Raw genomic sequence first — 24128 nt, 5'->3', positions numbered from 1 at the left:
GGCCCCCGGGCTAATATGGAGAGGAAAACTCTCATTGGCTAGACTAAATCTCGCCCCGTTCAATAAAGAGCATTAATAATCATTTCATTAAATGGCCCATGAACATTTAGGCATGAATGCATTGCATCGAAGCCGCTTGAAGTTTTATTCAAAGACACTTTGTCCTCAAGCGTGTGTATCGTGTTGGGAAGATCTAGTCGAAGAAAGTGACGCAAAAATGACCCCAGAAGTCTCTCATTCTTAAAAGCCAACTGGAAATAGGCCATTTTGTTTTGAGGCAGCCATTTTAAAATGTTTCAAAGCAACAGGGGGGCTAACGGAGAAACCATAGAGGGCTTGTTCTCCTTTACTGCAGGTTGACATTCTCCACTGTTTGCCATCTGATTTCCTCATTTGCACTTGCACCAAAAACACCTTTCGCAGCTAATAAGATTCACAACGCCGGTTTGTTGTACGCGGGTCGTGATATTTAGAAGATGCATGCTGATGAGCCCGCTGAACTTTCCGTCTGACGCTTAACGTGTTGTCGGCAGGCGCTCGAAGGACTTGCGTACGGCAGAGACTTGAATGTAGCCAACTAGTAGAGAGGAGCCCTAATGTATATATGGTGATCCCTCGCTACTTCGCGTTTCGTTTATCGCGGCTTCACTACATCACGTCAAAATAAAAATTCTAAATGAAGGATTACTGTATTACTGTAGCTCGTTTGTTGTCACGGACGTTTATATTTATTTGTTGTTGCCGTCACTATTGTGACCAAGAGTCCGTGTCAAATGGCCAAGACGTGGTATTGGGGTTTGCATTTAGGCGTGAGGTAGGATATGTTTGCAAATTCATATCAGTGAAACGCTGCGGGGGCCACATTTCATCCCCACCGTCTCGTTTTTGATTTGTTTTCATTGCTTCCCCCGTTCAAATATTCCATTTTGACTCCGGCACGCGTATCCGGGGAGCCGCTTTTATCACGTTCCTCCGTCGTCGTGTTGTCGGTGATTAAGGTCAGAGCCGTCCCTCATACCTTTATTGACATTATTCCTCAAATAGTGTTTGTTGGGAGTCGACGGCAGCGGCGGCATCAAATTAAATATTGATGCTGCTCGGGCCTGTCCGCGATAATTTGAGAGGAAAGGTCTGCCGTTGCCTCTTAAAACACAACAACGATTCACTTTAGGGCCGAGCTGCTTCCCTGATTAGATTGCTTTTGTTCGGTCGCCGGGAAGCTGACAAGCACAAAGACCGTCACTTAAAAAGCTTCCGGAAAGGAACGCTATTTGCTGATAGTTGCTGACAGAACTAGGGGATAATGCCTTCCAGGGGTTGGACGGACTTTTTGTCATCGGCTACAATACGATGTCCTTTTGGTCAAGACGATGTAATGAAATACAAAATAGAATGAATATGTTTGAAAGTAAAACTGTTGCACGATAATCCTTGGCCATCTGTTCATTTACAAAATCAAACATGGGTCTCCCGCTTTAACGTAACGAGAACGGCACAAAAAATAAAAGTCAGCACGCCTGAATGAAGAAAGCTGCTGATTAGAAAGAAAAAAAAAATTCCACCAGGAGCCGTCTCGTGTGCTTCTCATAAAAAGCGCTGTGCTTTTAAGGGTGCATTAGCTTTAGCATTAACAAGAAGACAACTTGTTATTTATCCTTTATTTGATGTATGGCACACGCTCATTACACGCGAGGCAAATTCTCTCCCGGGAGCAATAAAAGTACCCCTCCCGTTGCGTTTTCATTTTGCACAGAATACATATTTAATAGCCATCTAGTATATCACACTTGGGCGAGCCCCTGACCGGCCTCTCGCTTTACCTCTCAGCTCGCGGCCCTACGGAGAAAATATCTACGTCCCAGCGGTAGTCAAGAGCGGTGACACCTTCCCAGCATGGCCGACAATGTCACGGCATCCCGCGCCCGCCACTGAGGACGGCGCCCGGCGCAGTCGGCGGTGCCATAAATGTCATTCAGACTTTGATGGGCCCTTCCTGTGGATCGATGCCAATATGTAGCCGACCGCCCCGCGGCCACCGTTCATTCAAGTCGCCATCTATCCATTCTCCTTGGCTTTGTTCTCACCCCTTTCTACTTTCATCTTTGTCCATTTATATCCATTTGGCCCCCCCGCAAGCCCCGACTGTGAATGGTCACTCTTTGGTAGCTTTTCTTGTTTGCATGGATCTGCTGCACAAATTGGTAATTCTAGTGATTTGTGAACTTTTGACACCACCTTCCATCCTGTTCCAATCCCCAAAACAACAGCCTAATTGATTAATCAATCTTAGTGGTAGGTTTAATTTGACGCTTTGATCAATCACAATTTATTTCTGCCTGTTGAATTTCGCAATATCTTGTTCATTAGCTTCCGCATTGTTATGATACACCAGGGGTGTCAAACTCATTTTTTTCGCGGGGCGCATTGTAGTCATAGCTTATTTCGGAGGGCCATTATGACTGTCAACCCAAATAAATGTATGAGCACCTCATAATATATACAGTAAAAGCTACAAAACAAACTAAATAACTAGTTTTCAGATCAGACGAGTAAAAACTGGTCAAATCTAAAAAAAAAAAAAGATATTATTAAAAGTGAAGATAATTTGCTATTCTAGTAATGACACGAATTTGACGCACAATTTGTCTTCGCGGGCCACATAAAATGATGTGGCGGGCCGTATCTGGCCCCCGGGCCTTGAGTTTGACACCTGTGTGATATGCGATCAGCTCACCCGAAAGACCCAGTGCTGCCATCTGCTGGTCGTATTTATTTGTTTATTTATTTATTTACTTCTTTATTTACGCCTGTGACACACGGGTTAAGAACACTAATTCAGAAATAACATTTTATATTTTATTTCAGTTCATTAGTTAACCACCGTAGTGGCACAATAATTGGCATCATGACACCTGTCAGCGTTCTGTTGTAGGTAAATCAGCCACACGTTACTTGGAGCAGTCCACTCTCATTAGCGACTCGGGGGCGCTGAAAGCCACCAGATAATGAGCGGTCATGGTTGGTGTGACATGTCAGCATGTTTCTTTTTGCTTACAATGCAGGAAAAATAAAAGACCCCACTGGTTGAAGGGGGGGGGGGGGGACGCAAAAGAAGAAGGTGCACCAGAATGGGCTCACCACTGGCACAAAATCAATGACATCCAGGACCCAGTGAAACTAATCACATGGGCATGATGAGTGCAGACTCAAAGGCTCGCTTGTGTGGCGGTATCTTAACACTCCCGCAAAGTTAATTACGCCTGAGCAGCTCGTTCTCATTCCGGGTCGTCAAACGCTGACACTTTGTCCTGACCCCGAATGCGTAAAGAAGCTCATGACGCCACAGCCCCCCGTGTCATCCGCAGTGGGACTTTAATGAACTCGGTCACCGTTAAAGCCGTCGGTGTCAACGTGAGAGGTCAGAGCAGATGCTCCCTTGCACCCAAAGTGCACATTTCACCCTAACAAGTCCTATTTAATTGATGTCACTGAATGTACAATAACGGCTTTAGTGGTGTGCGTTCTCTAACGTGAGTTTTCAACCAGGCTAACATTCCTACACAGAATTGAGCTTTTGGTGTTGATGCGTGGTCCTTAAGACAAGGTTGCAGTTGGTGAGTCACATCTGTAGCAAATTAATCCAAGTGCCTCTTAAAATAGGGAGAACTTGTGAATGAGATACTCAGCACAGTGGTTGGCGTTGAAATGTTTTTTTTTTCTCATACGAGTATTGCTTGTTTGAGCCTAGATTCCATGAATGTACCTTGTCCCACTTTGGAGGATGAAGACTCAAGGTTTTTTTTTCTTATTGATCATAGAAATTATTTTTGTTTGGTTTACTTGGAAGCCAAATAATGTCATTTATAGGATACAATGGCCACCCACTTTCTGAATTGTACCAAAGATGCACAAGTGGGTCATGTACGCGACATCGCTCCTCGTCACCTGCTGTGATTCGCTTCCTCCCCGACAGTTTTATTTTTAGTGTCGACCTCGTCCGAAACCACCCCCGGTTGATTAGAGACGGTCACGGAAAAAGAAGCTTGGGTTTATTTTGAAAGCAAAGTCCATACTGATACCCTGAGGTGATGCATCTGATAAATTGATCGAACAGATGTTGGTTTGTGAAGCTTGGCAATCTTTCATCTCAGGCATTTGGACCTCTGGTCACTTAAACCTCATTTTTTGCGAGCCCCTTAAGGGACACGTGGCGGAGTCTTTGGGAGCGCTGTGGTCATCAGTTTGAGTCCGCCGTTGGACTGTCCTGACAAGCCTTCAGGCTACCGATCGATACGACTTCAGTCTCAATTACGCTCGCAGGTAGAGCGCTACCTTCGAGTTTGGATGTGTACAATTTGAAGTTAAGGCAATTAACAGAGATGGAACGGTTGCCATGTGTGATGTCATATCATTCGAGCCGTCAGCTTCCCTCCGTCTACCCGACATTCAAGGATTAAACGAGAATGAGAGCGGTTTTGTCATCACTATCAGCTTAACCACGTTTACGGTACGACTGTAAAATGGTGCTCATAAAATCCTACATCCGTTTTGTTGTGGGGCTCTTGAAGGGAACATCACGGGAACATCAAATCATTGTGGTGCCTATACTGAGACGCTCTTTTTCAAAATGGAAAGCCAATCAATGCTATCTGGTCATTCTATAAAAGCCGCCGATATTGGATCTAGCGATGGCTGACTGTTGGAGCGAGATAAGGCCAAAGTCATTCAAGCTGTTGAGCACCAACAGGCGTTGTTGATGTCATGTTGATTATTGGGCCTGTCTCTATTCATATGAAAGCCCGCTCAACCTTGAGACTGATGGCGACTTTGTTTCTCTTGACTGGTGTGCCCCGATCAATCTTTGGTCCTATTATTTTTGTCACCTTCCCCGTTGTACTCAATCACTGGGAGGTCCTTATTCACGTGTGCTCTGGCATACGCATAAAGTGTGATGATTATGGTCAGATGTGTGAGTGCGAGGAGGTCATGCGGACTGCTGATTGCCCAGATGGCGTGCTCGCCGTCGGTCGCTCGCCGGTCACAAATGCCAAATCCATCATGGCTCGTCCGTCAAAAAAAAAAAAACATCCCCGGTCGACGCGAGGGCACGTGGGAAGCAGTTTTGATTAGGTCGAATGGACGCCGAACAAAAGGAACGCTGCTTGATCCATACTGGTTTCGATGAGATCTCCCGATGGCATGAAATATGAATGTGGCGCTCGTTAAATCAGCCTACTCATGTAATTAGTCATGGCAGAGATGGCATGAAAGGGTATATCGCTAGCTCATCTCTGATAATGTCTCAACTCGTGCTCCATCCATGTCTGAGTAAGATTAGAATGCGGATGGTATGCACCCAATGAACCCTATGTGTCCAAAGTACACTGCTATCAAATGTGTTTAGTTTAGTCGTCAGTTGCGATATGAATCAAAAGACATTTCCATATATCGGTGGGGACAATGGTGGAACGATGTACTGCGATGTAATGGGACGTAGATTCCAACGAGGTAGCATGAAGCCCCCCCCGCCGATTCTCCATAGTGACTCAGCATGACTACTTTAAGAGAACGCAGCTATCCGCATTTGCTTTTAAAAAAACACTCCATATGATACATGTAGAGAGGAGACTGAAATTCATCCCACCTTTTCCCACAGTGGAAGGATTCCAACCTATTTACATGCATGCACGTAATCCATCTGGGCGAAAGGGGGATGGTCTCTTTTGAAGTAAGACTCTGCTCAACAAGCATAGCATCACTATTAGCCCACTTGAAAGCGTGCCGCACCATGTGTTTGCATGAGCGATGTCATGCTATATTGAGGACAAACCGCGCTCTCCCGCTAGAAAGACGTAAGCGCCGTCTATATTTAGCCCGCCGGTCATGTGACAAGGGTACGTATGGCGCTGGCGCTCACTCACTAGCAAGCGCCTCAACAATCCAGCAGTGGATGATCCACCTGCAGCTGCTGTGGGGGCCGTTGGGGCCAGATGGCAGCAAGAGGTTGGAATTAAAACATTTCGCTTCCTGCTGCAATGTTACTAAATTGCACTGATATTGTGTCTCTGGATTCAAAGCCGGCCCATCTGTCATTGCTTTAGCACCCAAACCGTAACAAAGAGACTCCTGATATTCTAATCCGACGGGATGCCAGGACAAAAACACTTAATTGTATCGCCAGAACACTGAGAGGTTTTAAAAAGTAGTAATGTATTGATTTTTTTTATTGAGGCAATCAATGAAATTCCTTGTAGACTCAACTTTCTGGGTACCTGAAGCTTGAATGTGCATTTTCCTTTTATTTACTTGTATTTTCTGCTCTCAACTTCTGTTCTGACAATATGTGTCGTATGAGTCACTCTAAATCAGTAACGCTGTGAATGCTCCATGCAGTATGTCCGTCCTTCTGTTGGGGCTACTTTGAGATCCAGAGCCAATAGACGTTATTTGCGATGTTCTTCGCGAGGGGCGCCTTATAGTCCGACAAATACGGTATCTCTTCTGCTGTATCACCGTCCTTTTCATAAGCTCCTGAGATGAGGAACTCCAGGACCAGAATCCACGGAATGTATTTGAATGTCATGAAAGTGTTTGCTTTTCAAGAACCCGATCATTAGTATGCCAGGGAGGGCAGCGCAAAGACAGAAGCGAGTGAACGAGGCGTTTGGGCGGGCCTTTTGTCTTTTGTGTCTCTGATGTCGCCTCATGACTTTGCAGACGAGGCACTGCGGTAAAGACAACCGAATTTGATTGTTAGCCTCGGTGGCGGGCAAAACCTGGCGGTTAGGGCCAGCCCGGCAGCACTGGCTGTCATTCACGGTGCTCCGCAATCAGTTTTCTGATGGATGGACACAAAAGCAGGCGTGTAAACACATCCCTCTCTCCCTTCGCTTTGCATTTCAAAGCCGCTGGCAATGCACCCCGCTCAAACGCCATCCGTCCCAATAGCGTCGGCGGTTCTTTGCGTTCACCTTTGATTTGTGGCCATGTTTTTCTCTCTGGCCCGTCACCAGAAAGCTGCTGGAATGACGGATTGAACATTGTGTGACGAATGTTCTCGGGGAAAAAGGTAGGAAATCGCGAGACGGGGACTTTTAAGGCTAACGGAGATCAGAAGGTAAACAAGGGGTTCTCCATCTTCCTGTTTTAGAAGATTTTGATGTTAGAATTGGAAGAAACTGGAAAAACAAAGAGCAGTTTTCCCGTCCCATTTGTCAGATTTCCCAAAACAACATTCCCAGAAGGCAGACTGACTAATTTCACATCAAGTAAAATCAAGGTATGCTGCTATTGCTACTCTAAAGGCGAACTTTTATTTGATGTTTCCAAACATTGTTTAGTATTTCTCCTTAAGCTTAGCTTAGCTTAATGGACGTTTTAGGGAGTCTTATAGAAAGATCCATTCCAACGTTTTTTTTGGCCATTTTTTTCACCTTGCTTTCGTGAACCGACTCCAACGCCGATTTTCATTCGAGCATTAAATTCCCCAGTTGTTTCCGTTCCACCGACAATAGTCCCTCCTCTTCTCATCTCCCCTCGTCATTTATCAGGCAGCACCGTTGGCCTGTTAGGTCTAATAAGTCTGTTTGCCTTTGCGCTCGCAAGGTTGGCATGGCTCCCCACAGTAGAAGCAGGAAAGAAAAACCTCAGGGGTCATGGCTTTAATTAGCCCCCACCACGGCAGGCTGGCAGGTGGACGCTCATGCTAATGCCGACCGGCACTGTGCATCTGATTGCGTACTGAGATTTCTCCAGCAGATTTGGAAAAGTCATTTGATGAGCTCGTCTTGTTTCTTCTCACCCACACGTTTCAGAGGCTGGTTCCTTTAAATAATGGCTCTGGTGGGCTTTGTTGCGGTCGGAGTTTCCTTATTAATATTACGGAGGAGCACCGAGATTACCCGCGAGGTTCCCTCACATATTCAGTTACCTTTAAGTCCCGGGGCCCCGGGGTGCCGAGGATATTCGGAACCCCCGTTGTTGAAGTTCAGGGAAAATACTGCCGGCCAAAACTTTGGAGCTTCTGCTTTTGTGTCACATGGACAATTACCGATCGCTGAATTGTGTTACTGCTTCGCTATGAGCATTGAAATGTGATTCAAGTACCAAACCTCGGCAGTCAATTCATGTTTTATGATGGTGTCAATTTGGTCCCGTTCTTTCTGTTTGCCTATTTTGAATTGATCGCTTGATAGAAAAAGCATGAAAGCAGTGATTGGAAAAAAATCGAATCAAACACAAAGCAAAGCGCAGAGGCTTGTTATCTTCTCTCAGAATTCCATTCAGACTGAGGCGAGCCCTGGGGCGACTGATCTTTGATTTGGACCAAAGGACACATCTACCCGTCGAGGGTTGTGCTCCCCATATCTGTTTGTCCCCTGTCTTTGTTTTTAGAAGTGATAAGATCCGGCACATGGTAAGATACCCACAAAAGAGCAGAATCCAACAGTTCACTTCCGTGGAAAATAACACGTGAATTAACCCGTAGGTCTCATTATCTCAAAAAATCTGTTCTCCTCTGTGGAAGACAAACCGATGACTTATTTGAACTCTTTTTAGAGCTTTTTCCTTTCAGCCTGCCAGTATGGCCAAAAGATTGTTTTTATACGGCGTTATATAAAACTCCGGTGTGCTCGGCCGCCAATCAAACGTAGCTGTCGGCCAAAAGCGGGAGCACGCCCTGACTTTTGTGAGCATGTTTGGACTCGGTCAGAGTCTAATAACCGTCTTCACGCTTGAAATACAGATTTACATTGAATGGATTTGAAGTCGTTTATTGCAGTTTGGATAAAAACGAAAAACACAGGAGTCTTTTTTACTGTTTGCATCCCTCGTAGCAGTTTGTTGGCATGTTTTGTCCTTTGCTGTTTGGGATTTTTTTGATGTGTTTGTGCAAGACACAGATTAGCTGTAAAGATGCACAACCTGCTCTGCGTGTCTGGATTTCCCCAAAAAAATCACATTTGTTTGCGATTACCACCTGTCAGTACCTTGTGGCGTCTGCAGACAGAAGGCCCCCATAACAGCCTCTCGCCTGCCACCGCCCCGGCGACGACTCTATCGAGCTGCCAAGCACGTTGAAGCGACTGATGTCACCATCAGAACGCTAATTGATAGCATCGATAGCAAAGTGCCCAAGATAGAATTGCGTGTTCTTGGACACGCTTAGAACCTGCCGCAACATACACAGAGCCTGGTGTTCTTATTTTGTTTTTATTTTTCCTCCCAGTAGAGTTCAGTCTCACTGGCATTGCTCGTTGAACAACAATCAATCAATCATATGGATTGTCCAGTTTCCCGCTGTCAAGTTGGATTCATATGGATTTGTGATTGTGTGCACGTGTCGGCGGCTCAGCGTGCGACTTAAGACAAGCGTTTTAATAAGCATTTTGCCGCCTCCAAATATCGTTGGCTTTGATGAGTTTTATTTTTTTATTATTCTCATTTTTTTTTTGATATCCGGCTTAGCAGTCGCGATTTAGTGCTGTGTGGCGTGCATGATAAATGTAATTAATCAGTCACAGATAACTCACTCAACATGGCAGCGCTCGCTCGTCACGATTGTCAGAGTGAAGTGAGCCGGCGCTCTCCACGACGTGTTCTGTGTTTGATTCCAATTCTTCTATTATTTATTTTAATATTAATATTAGGCGTATGGGTACGTTTGAAACCGATGCTGCTTCATTTCAATTGGGTATTCATTTTTATTGATAGCAGGCTCAATAACTAGCTTTTATCATCTGATAAAATAAACGAACAACTGGGAAAAAGACGAATGGTGTTACAACAAAGCGTCCATGTTAATTGCTACTGTAACAAATGGCCCTGTCCCCTGAGTTCCATGTTACGCCGTGTAATTATTCTACATTTAATAGGCGCATCCTCGTTATCGCGTAGGACCTCGGTGATGTACAACCGTTGCGTGGGTGCTTTTTATTTCCTGTTTGTGCATGGCCCAATGCACGCCATCAAATAAAGCTCAGTTAAGACACTATAAAGAACAATATAAACATTTTTATTCAAATGGGGAATTTTGACTTCCCCGAGACAAAACAATCCTTTGGGCTTTGTTGTAAGTGCGGCTTTACGAATAAAGCGGTTTAATATTTGCTCTTTGAAGCCGGAATCCCGATTTGAACGGGGATGAACCCATTTCATAAATCAAACGAAAAATCATAAACGTGCAAGTTGGTTGATTGCTTGCTGTAAGTCAAGGTACGATTGTTGCTTTTCCATCAATAAGACATTCTCTCTCTCGGTTTAGGAATAGTGCATGACAGGCTGGGGGGGACTTTTGAGTGGCAAATTGAATTAGTGCGGGATGCCGAGTGCACCAGAGTGGCAGGTGTACAGCAGCACTCTCCGCCAACCTGACAGCCAGCGTCTCTGACAGACGCCTTCGGCTCGTTCGGGCGTTCTCGCTCGCTCGGGCTCGCTGGGAATTCCACCTTGTGACGGAAAAATGAACGGAACATCCGATAAAGTAGCACGCTGGCGGCGCTGATCGGGAACTCATCGCATGGTAAATGATTAACAGATAGGCCACGCCCATTTTCCTAGAAGACTCCATTTGAGTGAATTGGGTTTGTCAAACCATAGGATTTGTCTAAAAAACCAAATGGCCAACTTCCTGTTTTATTCAGTGCATGGGTCCTGGAGACTTTTTTTTTTTTTTTGGTCCTGCTTATATCATAGTACAATATACACCATGGGGATGATTATAAAGAAAAGTGGCGCATTTTTTTGGGAGGGGTGTCACAATGAGGCTTTTTAGCTTATTGTATAAAAGCCCGGACTTACCTCGTAATAGTCGGCAGAATAAGCAAGCGTATGCCGTCTCAGCACTTTAGAAAAAAGGTCAAATTTGCAAGCAAGCACTTTGTTGTTGTATTTAAACATCAACAATTTGGAGCAGCTAAGACGACTCAACGTCACGCGAGCGGCTCATCGCTGGCGTCCGAGCAACTCCTCGACCATATTGTACTGAGTCGTCTCGAGATGTCTGGGGAATTCGCTCGATCCGCTTACCAGAAGCCTGTAGCGTTTATCCTCGGCACCGAGCATATGCTTGGATTTTTTTTTTGTTTTTCCTTCTCTCCTCTGTGATGCGGTGCAAGAGACACATCTGGCGGCCGTCCGAGTCTTCTTGACAGTAATTTGCCTGGCAAGCTGGTCTTCAAGGGTTCGCAAGATCAAGGACGGCTGCATTATTAGGATACTCGTCGACATTCTCTTTGTTAGCCGGGCCTGTTTTTGCGTTTGATCGTCAAATCTAAAAAATATTTTTTACGTGGGTGCAGCAAAAAAAAAAGGGCCACAAAGTTTTGGTTTGATTCATCAGTTAGATGAAACCATCACATTGAAAACGTGATTTGTTATTCTCATTGAACTTTGTTGATTGGTGACTCGTGTTAATTGCTTTTGTTTATTGGTTCGGTTCCATTTTGTACGTTTTTGTCCAGTGTCTAGGTTACATTTCTCAACTTAGCACATCTGAAGACAAAAGAAATGTTGTTACTTTGTTGTTTGCAACTAAAGCGGCAGCGGAGGCGGTCGCAGATCTGCCGACAACTTCTGTAAAAGGATGAGTCATGACTAGGCGGCGTCATGTGGCGACAACACCTCGCGCGCCTCCGATCTAACGCCGCGAGTCGGGCGTCAGCGCCCCGGCTTCCTCTGAGTCAACTAAACAAGTTGTGTGGGAGATCCGCTCGTTTACATGCGGAGGATGCCAGGGAACTAGTGATTGTCACATCTGCCCTTTTGTCATCATCCTTGATCTCCATGCTCAGTGCCATTTATGAAGAATAAATACCGGGCTGAGTCTGAGTACTCCTGGAATCAAATTTGAACCCGGACATTAATCTTTAGTATGAAGCACCTGCAAAGACATTTAGTTGACCATGAAGTAGCCTCAAAAGTTTATCAACCAAAAAGCCCTTTGCGTTAATAAGTACACAAGAAAATAAAAAATTAAAAATTGGTGACCATCATTGGCAAGGCAAGTTTATTTGCAGAGTACAATTCATACACAAGTGCTTTACAGCTACATAAAATTACAAGAGGGTGAATAAAATCAGCCCATAAAACATGAAACTAATCAGCAAATCAATTAACGTGAGGAGTGGAGATAAAATAATTTCAGTTGTCATTAGCACAGTTAAATCGAGCCCTTTCCAGCCCGGCTTTAAACTTTGCTAGCGTTGAGCGCACATCTTTTGGAAAACTCTTCCAGATTTTAGCAGCCTCTCTGTTTTTAGTCCTGACCAATTCCTGAAGTTCTTGTAGCCCGAAAAGGTTCAGGTCAGATATACATTTAATTTTGTTGTTGGTGAAAATGTGATTGACTGCGACCGAGGTCAGCTTGGGTCGTACACTTGCCGGTTCAGGTCTTGGGTGCCAAGTGGCACGCTAACCACCCTCAACTGTCCAGCTGCGAATAGTGGATAAACTCGAAACAAAATCATCCAGCTTGTCCCCAGCCTGGCCGTCTTGCCGCTAATTCCAGGTGGCTGAAGACCCGTGGGCCACATGTTTGCCACCCCTAGCTGATAGCAAAGCCACTAGTGAAGATTCAATCTGGGGAGCCTCCAACTGCCTGGTCTGGAGATACCAGATGTCAGATAAAGCCCTGGAACTCTCTATGAATAATGCATGACTCGCTGGCGAACCGATGCCGAGTGGTGTCGTTTAATCATTACACTATCGAAGGCCTGATTTGCAGCATGGCCACCCAACACCTGTCTGCATTTCTTCATTCATGGACTCCTCTTCATGTTTTTTGGAAGTTTTACAAATTCTCATAGACAAGCAACACACCCTCCTCACTTAAACCTCGGGGCTTTGACTCCGCCTCCAAGGATGGCGTTTTATAAATCAGATGAGAAGCAGATCCAAAAATATGCTCAAATTGCCTCATTATTTATTAAAGCTAAAGAGGCTTTTCTTCTGGGTGCGGGTTTTGTGCCTAGCGTTGCTGTTTTCTACAAGAAACACTCAAGACTCATCCAAGGAGGAATTAAAGGCTCATTTTCATTTGCTCCTTATTTTGTCCAAATCTCACTGACCAAAATTGCATACCCAAACTCTGATAAGTATAAAACCAAAAGCATGAACCTGCAACTCCATCCTGGCTGCTCAATAGAATCCATCCGGCCAATTTCAAGAAGGTGTTGTTTCCTTTGAACCAGAAACTCTTTCCTCTTCATTATATCTTTGTTTTCCGTTTTCTTCTCAGAAGAACCATCAAGTGCGGGTTTTAAATGAGCCCGAGCTAGTCGGAAAAGACGATGCGTCGTTAGCCTTCAAACATTTTCAGGAATGGAAGTCTTATTGACGGGCGTCAAGTCCTAGGGGGATGAGGGGGTTCCGCTCAAAAGACATTTGGGGTCTTTCATCCCTGACATGAAGGTGGCGGGAAACATTATTGAGGCTCTACAACATGATAGAGGTCCCCTACCACCAGCCTCCCCCCCGTCTCTCTCTCTTGAAAGGCGAGAGTCATCTTTCTCCACCCTTTGAGAAAAGAAACCTCATACTGTAATTGACTGAAATGGCTGCTCTTTTCTCGGCGCCTGCTTTTTCAGGTGATTGCTATTTATGAAGTATTTATGGTCCATCATCTGCCAGTGTCAGCGCACTGCGGAATATATACGCCGGATAAAAAAAAAAAAGATCTCTTTGCATGCGGGAAGTGTGTTTCTTGTTATGCCAGGTTGAGATATTCATGAATTCCACTGTCCTGCATGGATGCACTTATATAACAGCATAAACAGAGCCTGGGGTATTTGGAAAGAAGGGGGCGGGGCTTTCTTTGCCGTTTGTGTCCCCGATGTGCAAATTTAAGAGATGCTGACGCTGCTGTTGCTAATTGAGAAATGTTAGAATTCCGTGAAAGCTTATGGTCAATAAAAGTAAATTGGATGGTGTTTATAGATTACTTGAACAAGGCGTGGACCATCACTTGCAATGGCCTTCTTCAAGCTCCCAGAATATATCTGTTTGTTTTGCATAGCTTTAGAGAGATGGACTCGAAAGCTTTTGGACCGACGCCAACGTCAAGGTTACTGTGGGAACAGACAAACATGTGCTGGGTCGGTGTTGTTCTTGCCGTTCCGGTTCCGCTTTATCTCTCCCGCCGTGCTTATCCTACTGTACGGCTCTCTGTGCACATTGTGAGCGGCTCAGCTAATTGTTCCTGCTCATGCATTTCTCTGCAGATTCAATTACACGCCACTCTGGACAGCATGAAAAAAAATGAGAAAGCGGAAGAATGGGAGAAGAAAGGAAAGGTAGACGGCTAAAAGAGTGAAATTAGAGCAGTCCCTTGAGTCGTATATTTATGTCAGGGGAGGGGAAAGGAGACAGTTGGTGTGTACACTTTAAACGTCTGGACTCTCTGCTCATTTGCGTCAAGCACGCTTCCTATTTTGGAACCACTTAAGCTGTGTTCATTTCAATTTAATGACATTTTTCAAGGTTGGCTTATATTGACCAGTTTTGTCATTTGCAACCTCTGCTATTTAAATGCAATCATGGCCTGAAATAAAAAGAATGTTAAGGGTTTTTCAAACTACAGGCCATTGTTACCTTGATTTTTGTTTTTGTTTTGAACAAATGGCAGGAATTCGGTAGATAGTAAACACGTCTTCCCAAAAAGATGTTTACTGCCACTGAATTAATTTTTATTTTCAAACGATACTGACGACAATTTCACTTGTCTATTTCAAACATCGCTTTGCCTCAATCAAGCCCGTTTAGCTTAATGCTAGCAAACAATGCACAACACCATTAAACATGTAGAGAGACCATATAACAAATACTCACAGGCATGGATTCTTTATCCTTTCCAAAGACATTACTGCAGCTTTATGATTCATTGCATGTCTCTGTTGGTATTATACTGCCCCAAGTGGTCAAATCATGCAAACCCAGACGGTGCGGCACAATGTGCATTAGACTGAAGCAAAAATGTGGAAAGAACAGACCCGAGGGTTATTACCCCCCCCCCCCCCCCTCTTTCTCTCTCTCTCTCTCTGTGTAATGACTGGTGCCTTCCTCCCAAATAAGAAGATTATCTTGCACCCGAGCCAGGCCGAAAATAATGCCCCCCTCCCCAAACACACACACCTTAGCTCGGTTGCGGTTTGACACAGCAGAAAATAGACTGCAGACTAAGAACGCAAGCTCATTTGTCTGCGTGGCCATTTTGTCAAATTAGACGTGCGGGCAAGCACGTCGTATTGGCGCCAGTTCACGGCGTAGCGGGGGCCGGCGATAGCGTGGAAAATGAAGTGGACTGTAACGTGTTGCGGTAATTTATTCCCTCCTGCTTATATGGAGCCTGTTACTCGGAAGTGCGTGCACAGAAAATGGCCTCTTGTTATTGTAGCTCTTGATCAAACGGTGATAGGTCAAGACGAGCGCTCCCGGCCAGGAATATTGCAAACGCTGCGTCTTATGTCTTGACTGTAGGGCACGCTCTCCTTTTGTGCGACGGGGATTAAAGCATCCATCTTGCTCGCCCGCTTCTCTCGGCTAATGGTATTAGGAAGAGGGTGGATAGGTTTCAGGGGGTTCTGTTAAGGAACATCTGATATGGGCAGCGGCTGATTCAATTAAGTAAAGAGCAAGGCTGGAAGGGACTGAGCACATTACGTAATCGCCCCTCCAGTGAAGTATTTTGTCTGTAAAACACAGACAAACAAAAACACACACACACGTTAGAGTCACATTAGCGAAGGACTTTTGGACAGTCAGTGAAGATTTGTCAAAGCATCACTTAGATGTATAGTGGTTAGTTTGTTTTGTGGAATCTGCTAGAGCTTTGTTTTCATGGCGAATCATCCGACCTTGCTATTTTCAATGCCCAACTAAAATTGAAAATCAGAAGGAAGTTTTATGAATGACTTTTGTGATTTTATGCTTTTATGCCTTTATTCTGGTTTCTTGTGTTTTTATTGCTAGTCTTATTTCTGTAGGACTTTGAGATTCTTTTATGAAAAGCGCTTTACAAATAAAATGTATTATTATTATTTACCCGTTCCCGTAATTTTGATGGTTTACCTCTCCGAGTTTGGGCCTTAGGACAAAATCAAACATTTTTGAGTGATGTCACACAAGCAATAGATGAACTCTCATTGCAATGTTTGTTTTTCTCTGACAGTTTTACCACTCACTCAGTCCGTTGCAGCGCAATTGTAATATCTCGAGCCGATCTATGTTTGGATGTGCCTTTGTCACCTCCAATGGGCTCGGGCACCCTACAGACAATCTGATATCTTTATAGTCGGCCCTTATTACCTTCCCAACTAAAGTATCTCTTCTCCGTGCTCCAAGGTCACTTGTTTTACAGGGCGCCCACCCGCCCGCCGCCCGCCGCCCGTGTTGATGGCTGCATCTTAAATTGGAGGCAATTCAAAGTATTCCAAGCCTAAAGAGAGACGGCTTCACTCCAATGCCCCTCGGCTAGATTTCTTATGCATTAGGACTTTCATAGTGTGAACCCCAAATCAGTTTCTCTACTTCCTCTCCGCTCGGGCCGGCCGGCACAGTCGAGTGGGCCGCCTATCGCGCTCTTTGGTGTCTCCTCGCAGCAGCAGGTCCCAACGCTGTCTGGAGCCATTGGGTTTCCATTACCACAAATCCATTCTACTCATTTAAAATTGATGCTTGTGGACCTTCGCTTGACCTCCTGAGATAAGCGGGCCCCGAGTCCTTTCCCTTTTAAAACACGTCAAGGATTAGACTCGGAGACCCCCGCCGTGCTTATCTGTCTTTGTGTGGTAATATTGGAGGAGATGGAAAATGCACTCTCCAGATTTGATTTTCTGATGAGATGAGTACTTTCGGTGAGTTGGCCGGTGACATTGTACGGTATTACGCAGGGGGGGGGGGGGGTCATCAGTTTACGCCAACGGCTGCTACTTGAGTTTGTACGCAAGTCAGAAGCTGTCAGAGTGTCGCAGTCACAATGTCACAATTTCAGAAAATATGACAATAACGATGGAAAGTTAAGCTACGGAGGTAACAATCATAGCGACTATAAGAAATAAAGAAATAAATAAATGCACTTTTAAAGACAACGAGGCAATTGGAATCGACAAAGGTGCACTCTGTTGTGCTCCCTTTCAATCAATTCCACCCATCTTATTAAATCTTAATGATCAATGAATCCACGATAATAGCCATTACAGTGCAGTCCATCCTTATTAAAATTTTTGCTCTTGCAGCCTGGTCACAGCTTTCTGCTCTTATTGAGTTTTTAAAGTAGAAAATAGCGCAAAAACATTTGGGTCAATTTCTCGTAAATGCCGTTCAATTGCTAATATTCAAATTCTCAGTGAGTCAAGTGTAACCGAAGCAAACGATGAGAAACAATTATTTTGCTGCTTCAGTTTTAATCTCTTTGTGAAGAATATTTCGGTACATTTCAACTAATGGCTTTTAATGAACTGCGGCTTATTTGTGGAACATTCTGTGTGTACACAATCCAGCAGATGGGATTGTAAACAGGCCAAAAAAAACCCGCTAAGAAGCAGCTTGACGCATAAAGTTTAACTGTCACGAGTGAGGCTTTATTTTGTTGACTTGTTTTTTTTTCCCCGTCGCGGTCAAGGCAAGCGCGCTTGTTTGAAGTGGCTGTTGGTCGAGGGAGCCTACAAAGCCGGTTTCTCGGCCTTATCGGTAGGACAGACCCCGGCGTGCTAATCGCTGTGTCCCAGAGACAGCCAGAGGTAAAACGGATGGGGGAGCAGCATCCAGGAAGAGAGGCGGGAAAGAAAAAAAAAAAAAACGAGAGGCACATTAGAAAAAAGGGATGGGCTGCAATGGGAATGGGGAGCAAGATGGGGGGGGGGGGGGATTGGAAATGTTTAGACTTCTTAGGTTACATCAAGTGACAGCCGCATTACAGCTCAGTGCATGAGAGAGCGAAAATCCTTGTGGTTGAGCGAGGCCGCTTTATAAACAGCTCGGCGAGCAAGTCTCTTGAACGGCACGTTTGGAAACGTCCTTCGGAAGCGGATGGAACAGCTCATCAAAACGTTGCCTCGCTCTCATTTCAGGTCACTTCATTAACGCGCAAACTAATCACGCTATCGCTGACCTTTTGCTTCACCCTGGTGGAAAGTTAGTCTTTGTTAGACACTCCATAAGAGAAGTGAATAGATTCCGGGTTCCCGCCAAGGCCAAACTGTTCTATTTTGCACTAAAATTATCAAAACGGACGCTGCGGCTCAATTTATACAGTAAGGGGAAAAACATGCTCGTTTTGTTTGGAGCAGGAAATGTGACCCTGCCGTCGAGTCATGAAAAGACGACATTATGATAATGACGTGTAGAAGGCAGCGGAATACAGGTAGGGTTGTTAACCCGGAGATGATTGTAATACGCTGTGTTCCATTCTTCACACTTGATTTAGCGTCGTGACTAGTTTAAGGGAAAGACAATTGGATCGGGTGCTATTGATAATTACTTTTTAATGTGCCGCACTCATCATGTCCAATTTCATGCCCCTTAGGCGGCTTGATCGCAGATTTAATCGACACATTATTACTTGCTATACTTAAAGTTGAGGAAAGGCTGCTTGGAAGTTTTTTTTTTGTCACTTACCCGTTGAGGTGGTTGGAATTTGTGACTTTGTGCAGCCGTGCTTGATGTCAATTAGTAGGCAGCTAAAAGACCCAAACCACCTTGAAGTTACCAAAGTCATCTATTCTTTATCCTCTGCAAAAAGTGAGATTTCTCACCGGATGCAGAAAGACAAAGATAGACGTGTCCCTATTAAAACGCATTTCCTTCCAGTCTCCCGCTTTTGCTAATTACAATATCATCATGATTGAACATTGGCTGAAGTTGAGGAGGAAATAGGTCCTTAATCAAGTGCCGCCGCCTAGTTGGTGTTCTGATGCTCGCTTGGCAGCGAGACGAGCCAACGCTGTCGCTTTGGTGGTGAAGATAACCTCAACTGGTGCAAGACGAAATTATTTCTTAGCCTACTTAAGTGTTTTTTCAGGTATGTGTCATTTAGTCGCGTGCGTATGCATCTGAGAATTTTGAACTTCAATTGGTACTTGTAATTTTCTCTCTCAATTTTTTTTATCTTTACTTCTAATGGACTCATTCGCTGCCAAATATTTTCAAAATACCATTGCGCCAAAAATCTCAGGTGATTTAGAGTGTGGAGTCTTCTAAATGCGGCTTCCCTGTGCGGTACCCAAGCTACATTGGATGAGGGCGCCATTTTTCTTTCCCCCATTCACTGCCTTGATTTGTACCGTTAATCCAGAAATGCTACAGTTATGTGAATATTGACTTTGGAGTTTTTTTTATTGGCTGCCTCTACTCCATGACCTCCTGCATTTCCGTTTATTTATGTCTATATCAGCAGCATGCAAGATGAAACTCTGAATGCTAACTTTGTGTTTTTGTCTGCCCCCTCCCTGCCCTGTCCCCCTCCCGTTTCAGGAGCCGCACAGATTCCAGGTAGGTCCATTCAAATACTTTTCCTTCTATTCTCTCATTTGAATTAGCTTCTTATGTTTCTTTTTCACACATTGTGTAAAAGGTTAACAGGTAGGTTGTGACTCACACCAGCTGATAAGAAATCCAAATGTGGATTTCCTCAAGCAGCAAATCAAGTCATGTGGCCCCACTGGCTCGGCTCCCTCTCGCCGCTGAGCTTTTTAATCTAATTAGCGGCGCCGGTGACAGTTATTTATATGTGCATGAATTAACCCTCCCCACCCTACACACACACGAACCAGCACCCCTTGGGTTGATTGGACCAAAACCAGTCCTTCACGGACCTGCCCTCGGTCATCCGAATGGCGGGTGGTCGGCCGCGAAAACGTCAACTAAGGCTGAATTCCAGCTGCTATTTATTTGCGTACCATGCGAGTCCTATCCAGTATTCCGTGTTGACATTTAGCGGACAAGTGAAACAATTAACGTGCGTGTCAACAACATTGGAGCAGTAATTCCCTGCGTATTCACTCTTCATGTAGTCAGCCATTCAGAACTAATTCAACTTTAGCCTGCATGGTAACTCTGGGGTCAGCAACTTTTTGTCAAGCTGAGAGCTACTACTTGAGTCGATACACACAATGACATATTTTCTCATGTTACATGAAATAATCTTATGTTATAAAATAATGAAATATTTATTCAACCCTTTATATTCCTGGAAGTGTTTACATGACCATAAAATGCATTCATAGAAAATCACTGGCCCGCAGATTACTCGTCAGGAGCTACCCGATGATTTGTTCAGGGTCGTCTTTTCTTTTGAGATATTTTTTTTCTTTTTATTGCATCGAGCTCTTCTCACTGGTACTTTGGGAGGAATGTGACAACAAAAGAAAAAGAAAAAAAAACCTGCATAATAAAATGATTTTTCGTGAATTTCATGCAGCTGTGTGGCATACAAATGAAAAGCCAAGGCTTACAGGTGAAACGCTCTTGCTCCTTTAAATGGATTTGATGCGGTTATTTTTGTCAAAACAATGTAGCTAGACATTTACTTAGCGCTGCCTGCGTTTACCTGTCACTACAGACAACTGCAGCCATGTTTGCTGTGTATGCTGATCAATAGAAGTCAGAACACTGGAGGATGGAGGAGAGAGAGGCGGCGGGGGCACGGCGCCTTATCCATGTGTGCACAGAGCACCGCTCTAAACACACAAACGCATGCACGCTCAGACACATTCAGGGCTAAATCAATCACATGCAACAGTGCAAATATATATGTGTGTATATATATATATATATATATATATATATATATATATATATATATATATATATATATATATATATATATATATATATATATATATACGTATATATATATATTTTTTTATCCCATGGTTGATGCACAGCCCTTTGTCCCTTCTCACCCGATTACAAAGCATTACAAGATTGCCCCAAGTAAGCCAGAAGAGCATTTTCTGGAGAGCGAGAGAAAAAAAAAAGCACTCAAGCGGTGTTCCAGTGTTATATTTTCCCACTGTGCGTGAGTGTGGAAGGATTCTTCGGCGCTAATCGATGGAGGTGTGTGTGAAGGAGGAAGTCAAATGGCAGTTTCACTAACACGCTATGACTAAAGCGACTTCCCAAAGCTCGAGTGATGCCCCCCTCCCAAAAAAAAAAAAAAAAAACAGGAAAGCCACGGCTCTGCGAAATCACTTTAGCTCACATTGACAGCTTGTCCAATACGGTTGCACTAGCAGCAAAAGCTATTTTTTGTGCCTTATCTCCCAGCAGGCCTCTCCCACTCCTCCCAATTTGCTGAAAATACACTTGCTGCATTTTCCCCAGGTGTCATCTCTCGCCGGACCACTGACAGTGTCCAGCGGCACATTGTCGTTGAGCGTTAATTAGCGCGAAGCCCCGCTGTTCACATAGCACCTCCGTCCTGTCACTGTTGTTTATTTGGCCCATTGCGACCGTCTGGATGTGTTTAAAAACACAAGGTAGCGGAAACCCCGCAGCACCGCAGCACTCCACCTCCACCTGTAACCTTCAGTTGGACGCATTTTGTAGTTGATTAGCATATTATCATAAGCAGATGCCCGCCACCGCCTCCCATGAAAAGCGACATCCAGCCAGCATTATTAAAGACGGGCCCCGAGCCGACGAGGACGCTGATTGGAATCAGTTTTTTTGTTAAGCCGTCCATCCTTATCTGTCAGCATCACAGGATGCAATTTCAGCCTTTCCTTCGTCTCTGAAATAGAGAAGAGATTTAGAGGTGCTTGACGACGGGCGCGAGCGAATTAGCGGCCGGTGTTTTGATGAGCGACAACTCTGCGAGCGACCCATCTACTGTATTTTTCGGACTATAAGGCGCACCGGACTATAAGGCGCACCTTCAATGAACGGCCCATTTTAAAACTTTGTCCTTATATAAGGCGCACCGGACTATAAGGCGCACCATTAATGCATCATGTCAGATTTTTAATCCAAATCAAATCATTCTCCAGTTTACCTTTTTTATTTGAACTTCAGACGCAACAAATTACTTTATAATCACAAAATAATGATCCATAGTCTTTTTGATTCATGATTCATAGTCTTCAGCGGGCCACTTATGATTGATTTCATGACACAGTGCTTCGGGCCAGTTTAAATTTAGAAATTTGGTCCATATTTAAGGCAGCTGACGGTCTGGTCATCTTTTGAGGAAATTTTAGGCTTTTAGGTGCGCCTTATAGTCCAGAAAATACGGTACTTAGAAGTCAACTCGATTCGTTAGTAGCGACAGACGGTATTGCGATCATTGGAACTCCACTTTATAAAATCAAGGTAAACCGTCAAACCGATAATCGGCCTAGTTCGATATTGGCCTCAAGGTCTCGTGAGACAAACCAGAAGTGATGCCAACTAACAATTAACAGATTGCGTTTTATCATATGCCTAATGGGGCGGAGTCAGAATAAACAAAAGTACGGTGGCAGAGGAAGAAAATGAGGGAGGCAACTGGAGGACACTGCAGCATCTGGGCCTCGTCCCTCGCACCACGGGGCGTCTCCCCTTCAAGCGCGTCTTCACTTAGCGGGGCACGTGGCTGATGAAAAAAGCAAGATGCCTTTGGGTTGGAGATGAAAATGAAGAGTTTGCAGTGTCAGCCGCTGTTTCCTTCACACATGCAGGAATAGCATAGAGATTGGAAATTTGGAATGAGGCAAGAGCCATGATTGATTGTTACGAATTCATTCATGGAGAATGAAACTTAGTTTTTACCAGTCTCCGCACAAAGCATTTTGTCCTCACCCGGCGTCTTGTCAATATTAACACGGAATTAGGACTTAACATCAAACTTTCATTCACGCTACAGTGGCCATTCTACACACGCACGCAATCACTAAACAAAAGAAAAACGACACGCTTACATGGGCTTTGTCAAGGAGTCTGGTATCGGCAGCCGATTGGAGGCACTTGCGGCTCTAATTAGTGGCGAGACGTTGTTAACCATGCAGAAGAATCCAGCTGGATAGTGAATTTCCTCAAATAAAGGCCCGCCCGCCCCTTCCTTCTCTGCGCTATGTAGAGTGGAGTAATGCAAAGTATTCTATTGCCAGGAAGCTCCTTCGACATTGCCCATTATGCTAGCGTACAATAGTAACCCTCGGCAAATCCTTCTTTATTGATTCCTGTCTGACTTCTTCTCATAATTTAACATGGTGACATAGAAGAAGGCTGAGGTGGATTCTGTCATCTCTCTGGGTATTATGGGATTACAACATCGGAGGAAAAGCTTCCTCGTCAAGGTGGAGTCCACTTAGTAAGCCAGAACGGATCTAAACTTACCTTCTTACCGTTGTATTATTTATTTATTTGTTTATTTTTATATTTGTATAATTTATTTATTTATTTATTTATTTATTTATTTATTGTAGAAACTTATGAATAAAAAGAAGATACATGTACAGAGATAAAATATACCAACTACTTTTCTCCGACCGTGCTCACCTGCATGAGCTCACCCGCCGCCATTTATCACATCCCGCTAATTCAATTAAAACAGCAAATGATCAAATTATTGCCGAATGACGGAACACCTGCCTTCGTTGAGGAATTGCATATTTTTAAATAATATTACCAGAGACGGAATATTTAATGGCGCACCGTACTGTAAATAAGCGCCTGGGGTTGATTCGTCCGCATGATGCGATTACATACCTGCGTAACCTTGTTTCATCTGAGCGAAATTAATCACCGCCCTCCTTCATTTGACGCAAATGACAAAGAGTTGGATTGGAATCGTCACGTTAGAATTTAATCGGTCAGGGTTTGTTTGTTTTTTCCCCAGATTATATTTGCGGGAGGAGTGTTTGTCATAATCTTTGTTTTATGTGTCAATGTTTAAAATAATAAATCTGCAAATTATACAATGGCTGTTTTTTGTTGCATTGATGTCAGCCATTTAATCGTGTGTCGTACATTTATTAGAGACTTTATAATTGTTCATATTTTCTACACAGTGTTACATTACAGCGTTCTAACGCCTTGACTTATCCCAAAAGCTACGGTTCAAACGGCGTGCCCTTTTGAGACTTCAATGCATGTTGCTTCTCCACTGACATTTGAGTGTTTTTCCGGAAAAAAGGCCAGTGAGTATTTGACCC

At 44.2% G+C, this 24128-nt stretch overlaps 1 protein-coding gene across 4 annotated transcripts in view; it reads left to right on the top strand.

The window, feature by feature from the left end:
- cadm1a (cell adhesion molecule 1a) overlaps window positions 1–24128 on the top strand; it is a 146885-nt gene that overhangs the window by 89044 nt on the left and 33713 nt on the right. For 3 of the 4 annotated variants that reach the window (XM_061300192.1, XM_061300191.1, XM_061300190.1), the window contains exon 2: window positions 19468–19485. In XM_061300192.1, the coding sequence (XP_061156176.1) occupies window positions 19468–19485 (18 nt within the window). Of the gene's footprint in view, window positions 1–17949; window positions 18066–19467; window positions 19486–24128 lie in introns of those variants that run through there. The other variant, XM_061300193.1, reaches the window with a different exon arrangement.

Source organism: Syngnathus typhle, linkage group LG15, assembly GCF_033458585.1.
Source record: "Syngnathus typhle isolate RoL2023-S1 ecotype Sweden linkage group LG15, RoL_Styp_1.0, whole genome shotgun sequence".
Classification (NCBI taxonomy): Eukaryota; Metazoa; Chordata; class Actinopteri; order Syngnathiformes; family Syngnathidae; genus Syngnathus; species Syngnathus typhle.
The sequence above is the reverse complement of the archived record's forward strand: the minus strand, read 5'-3'. Positions and strand labels throughout refer to the sequence as shown.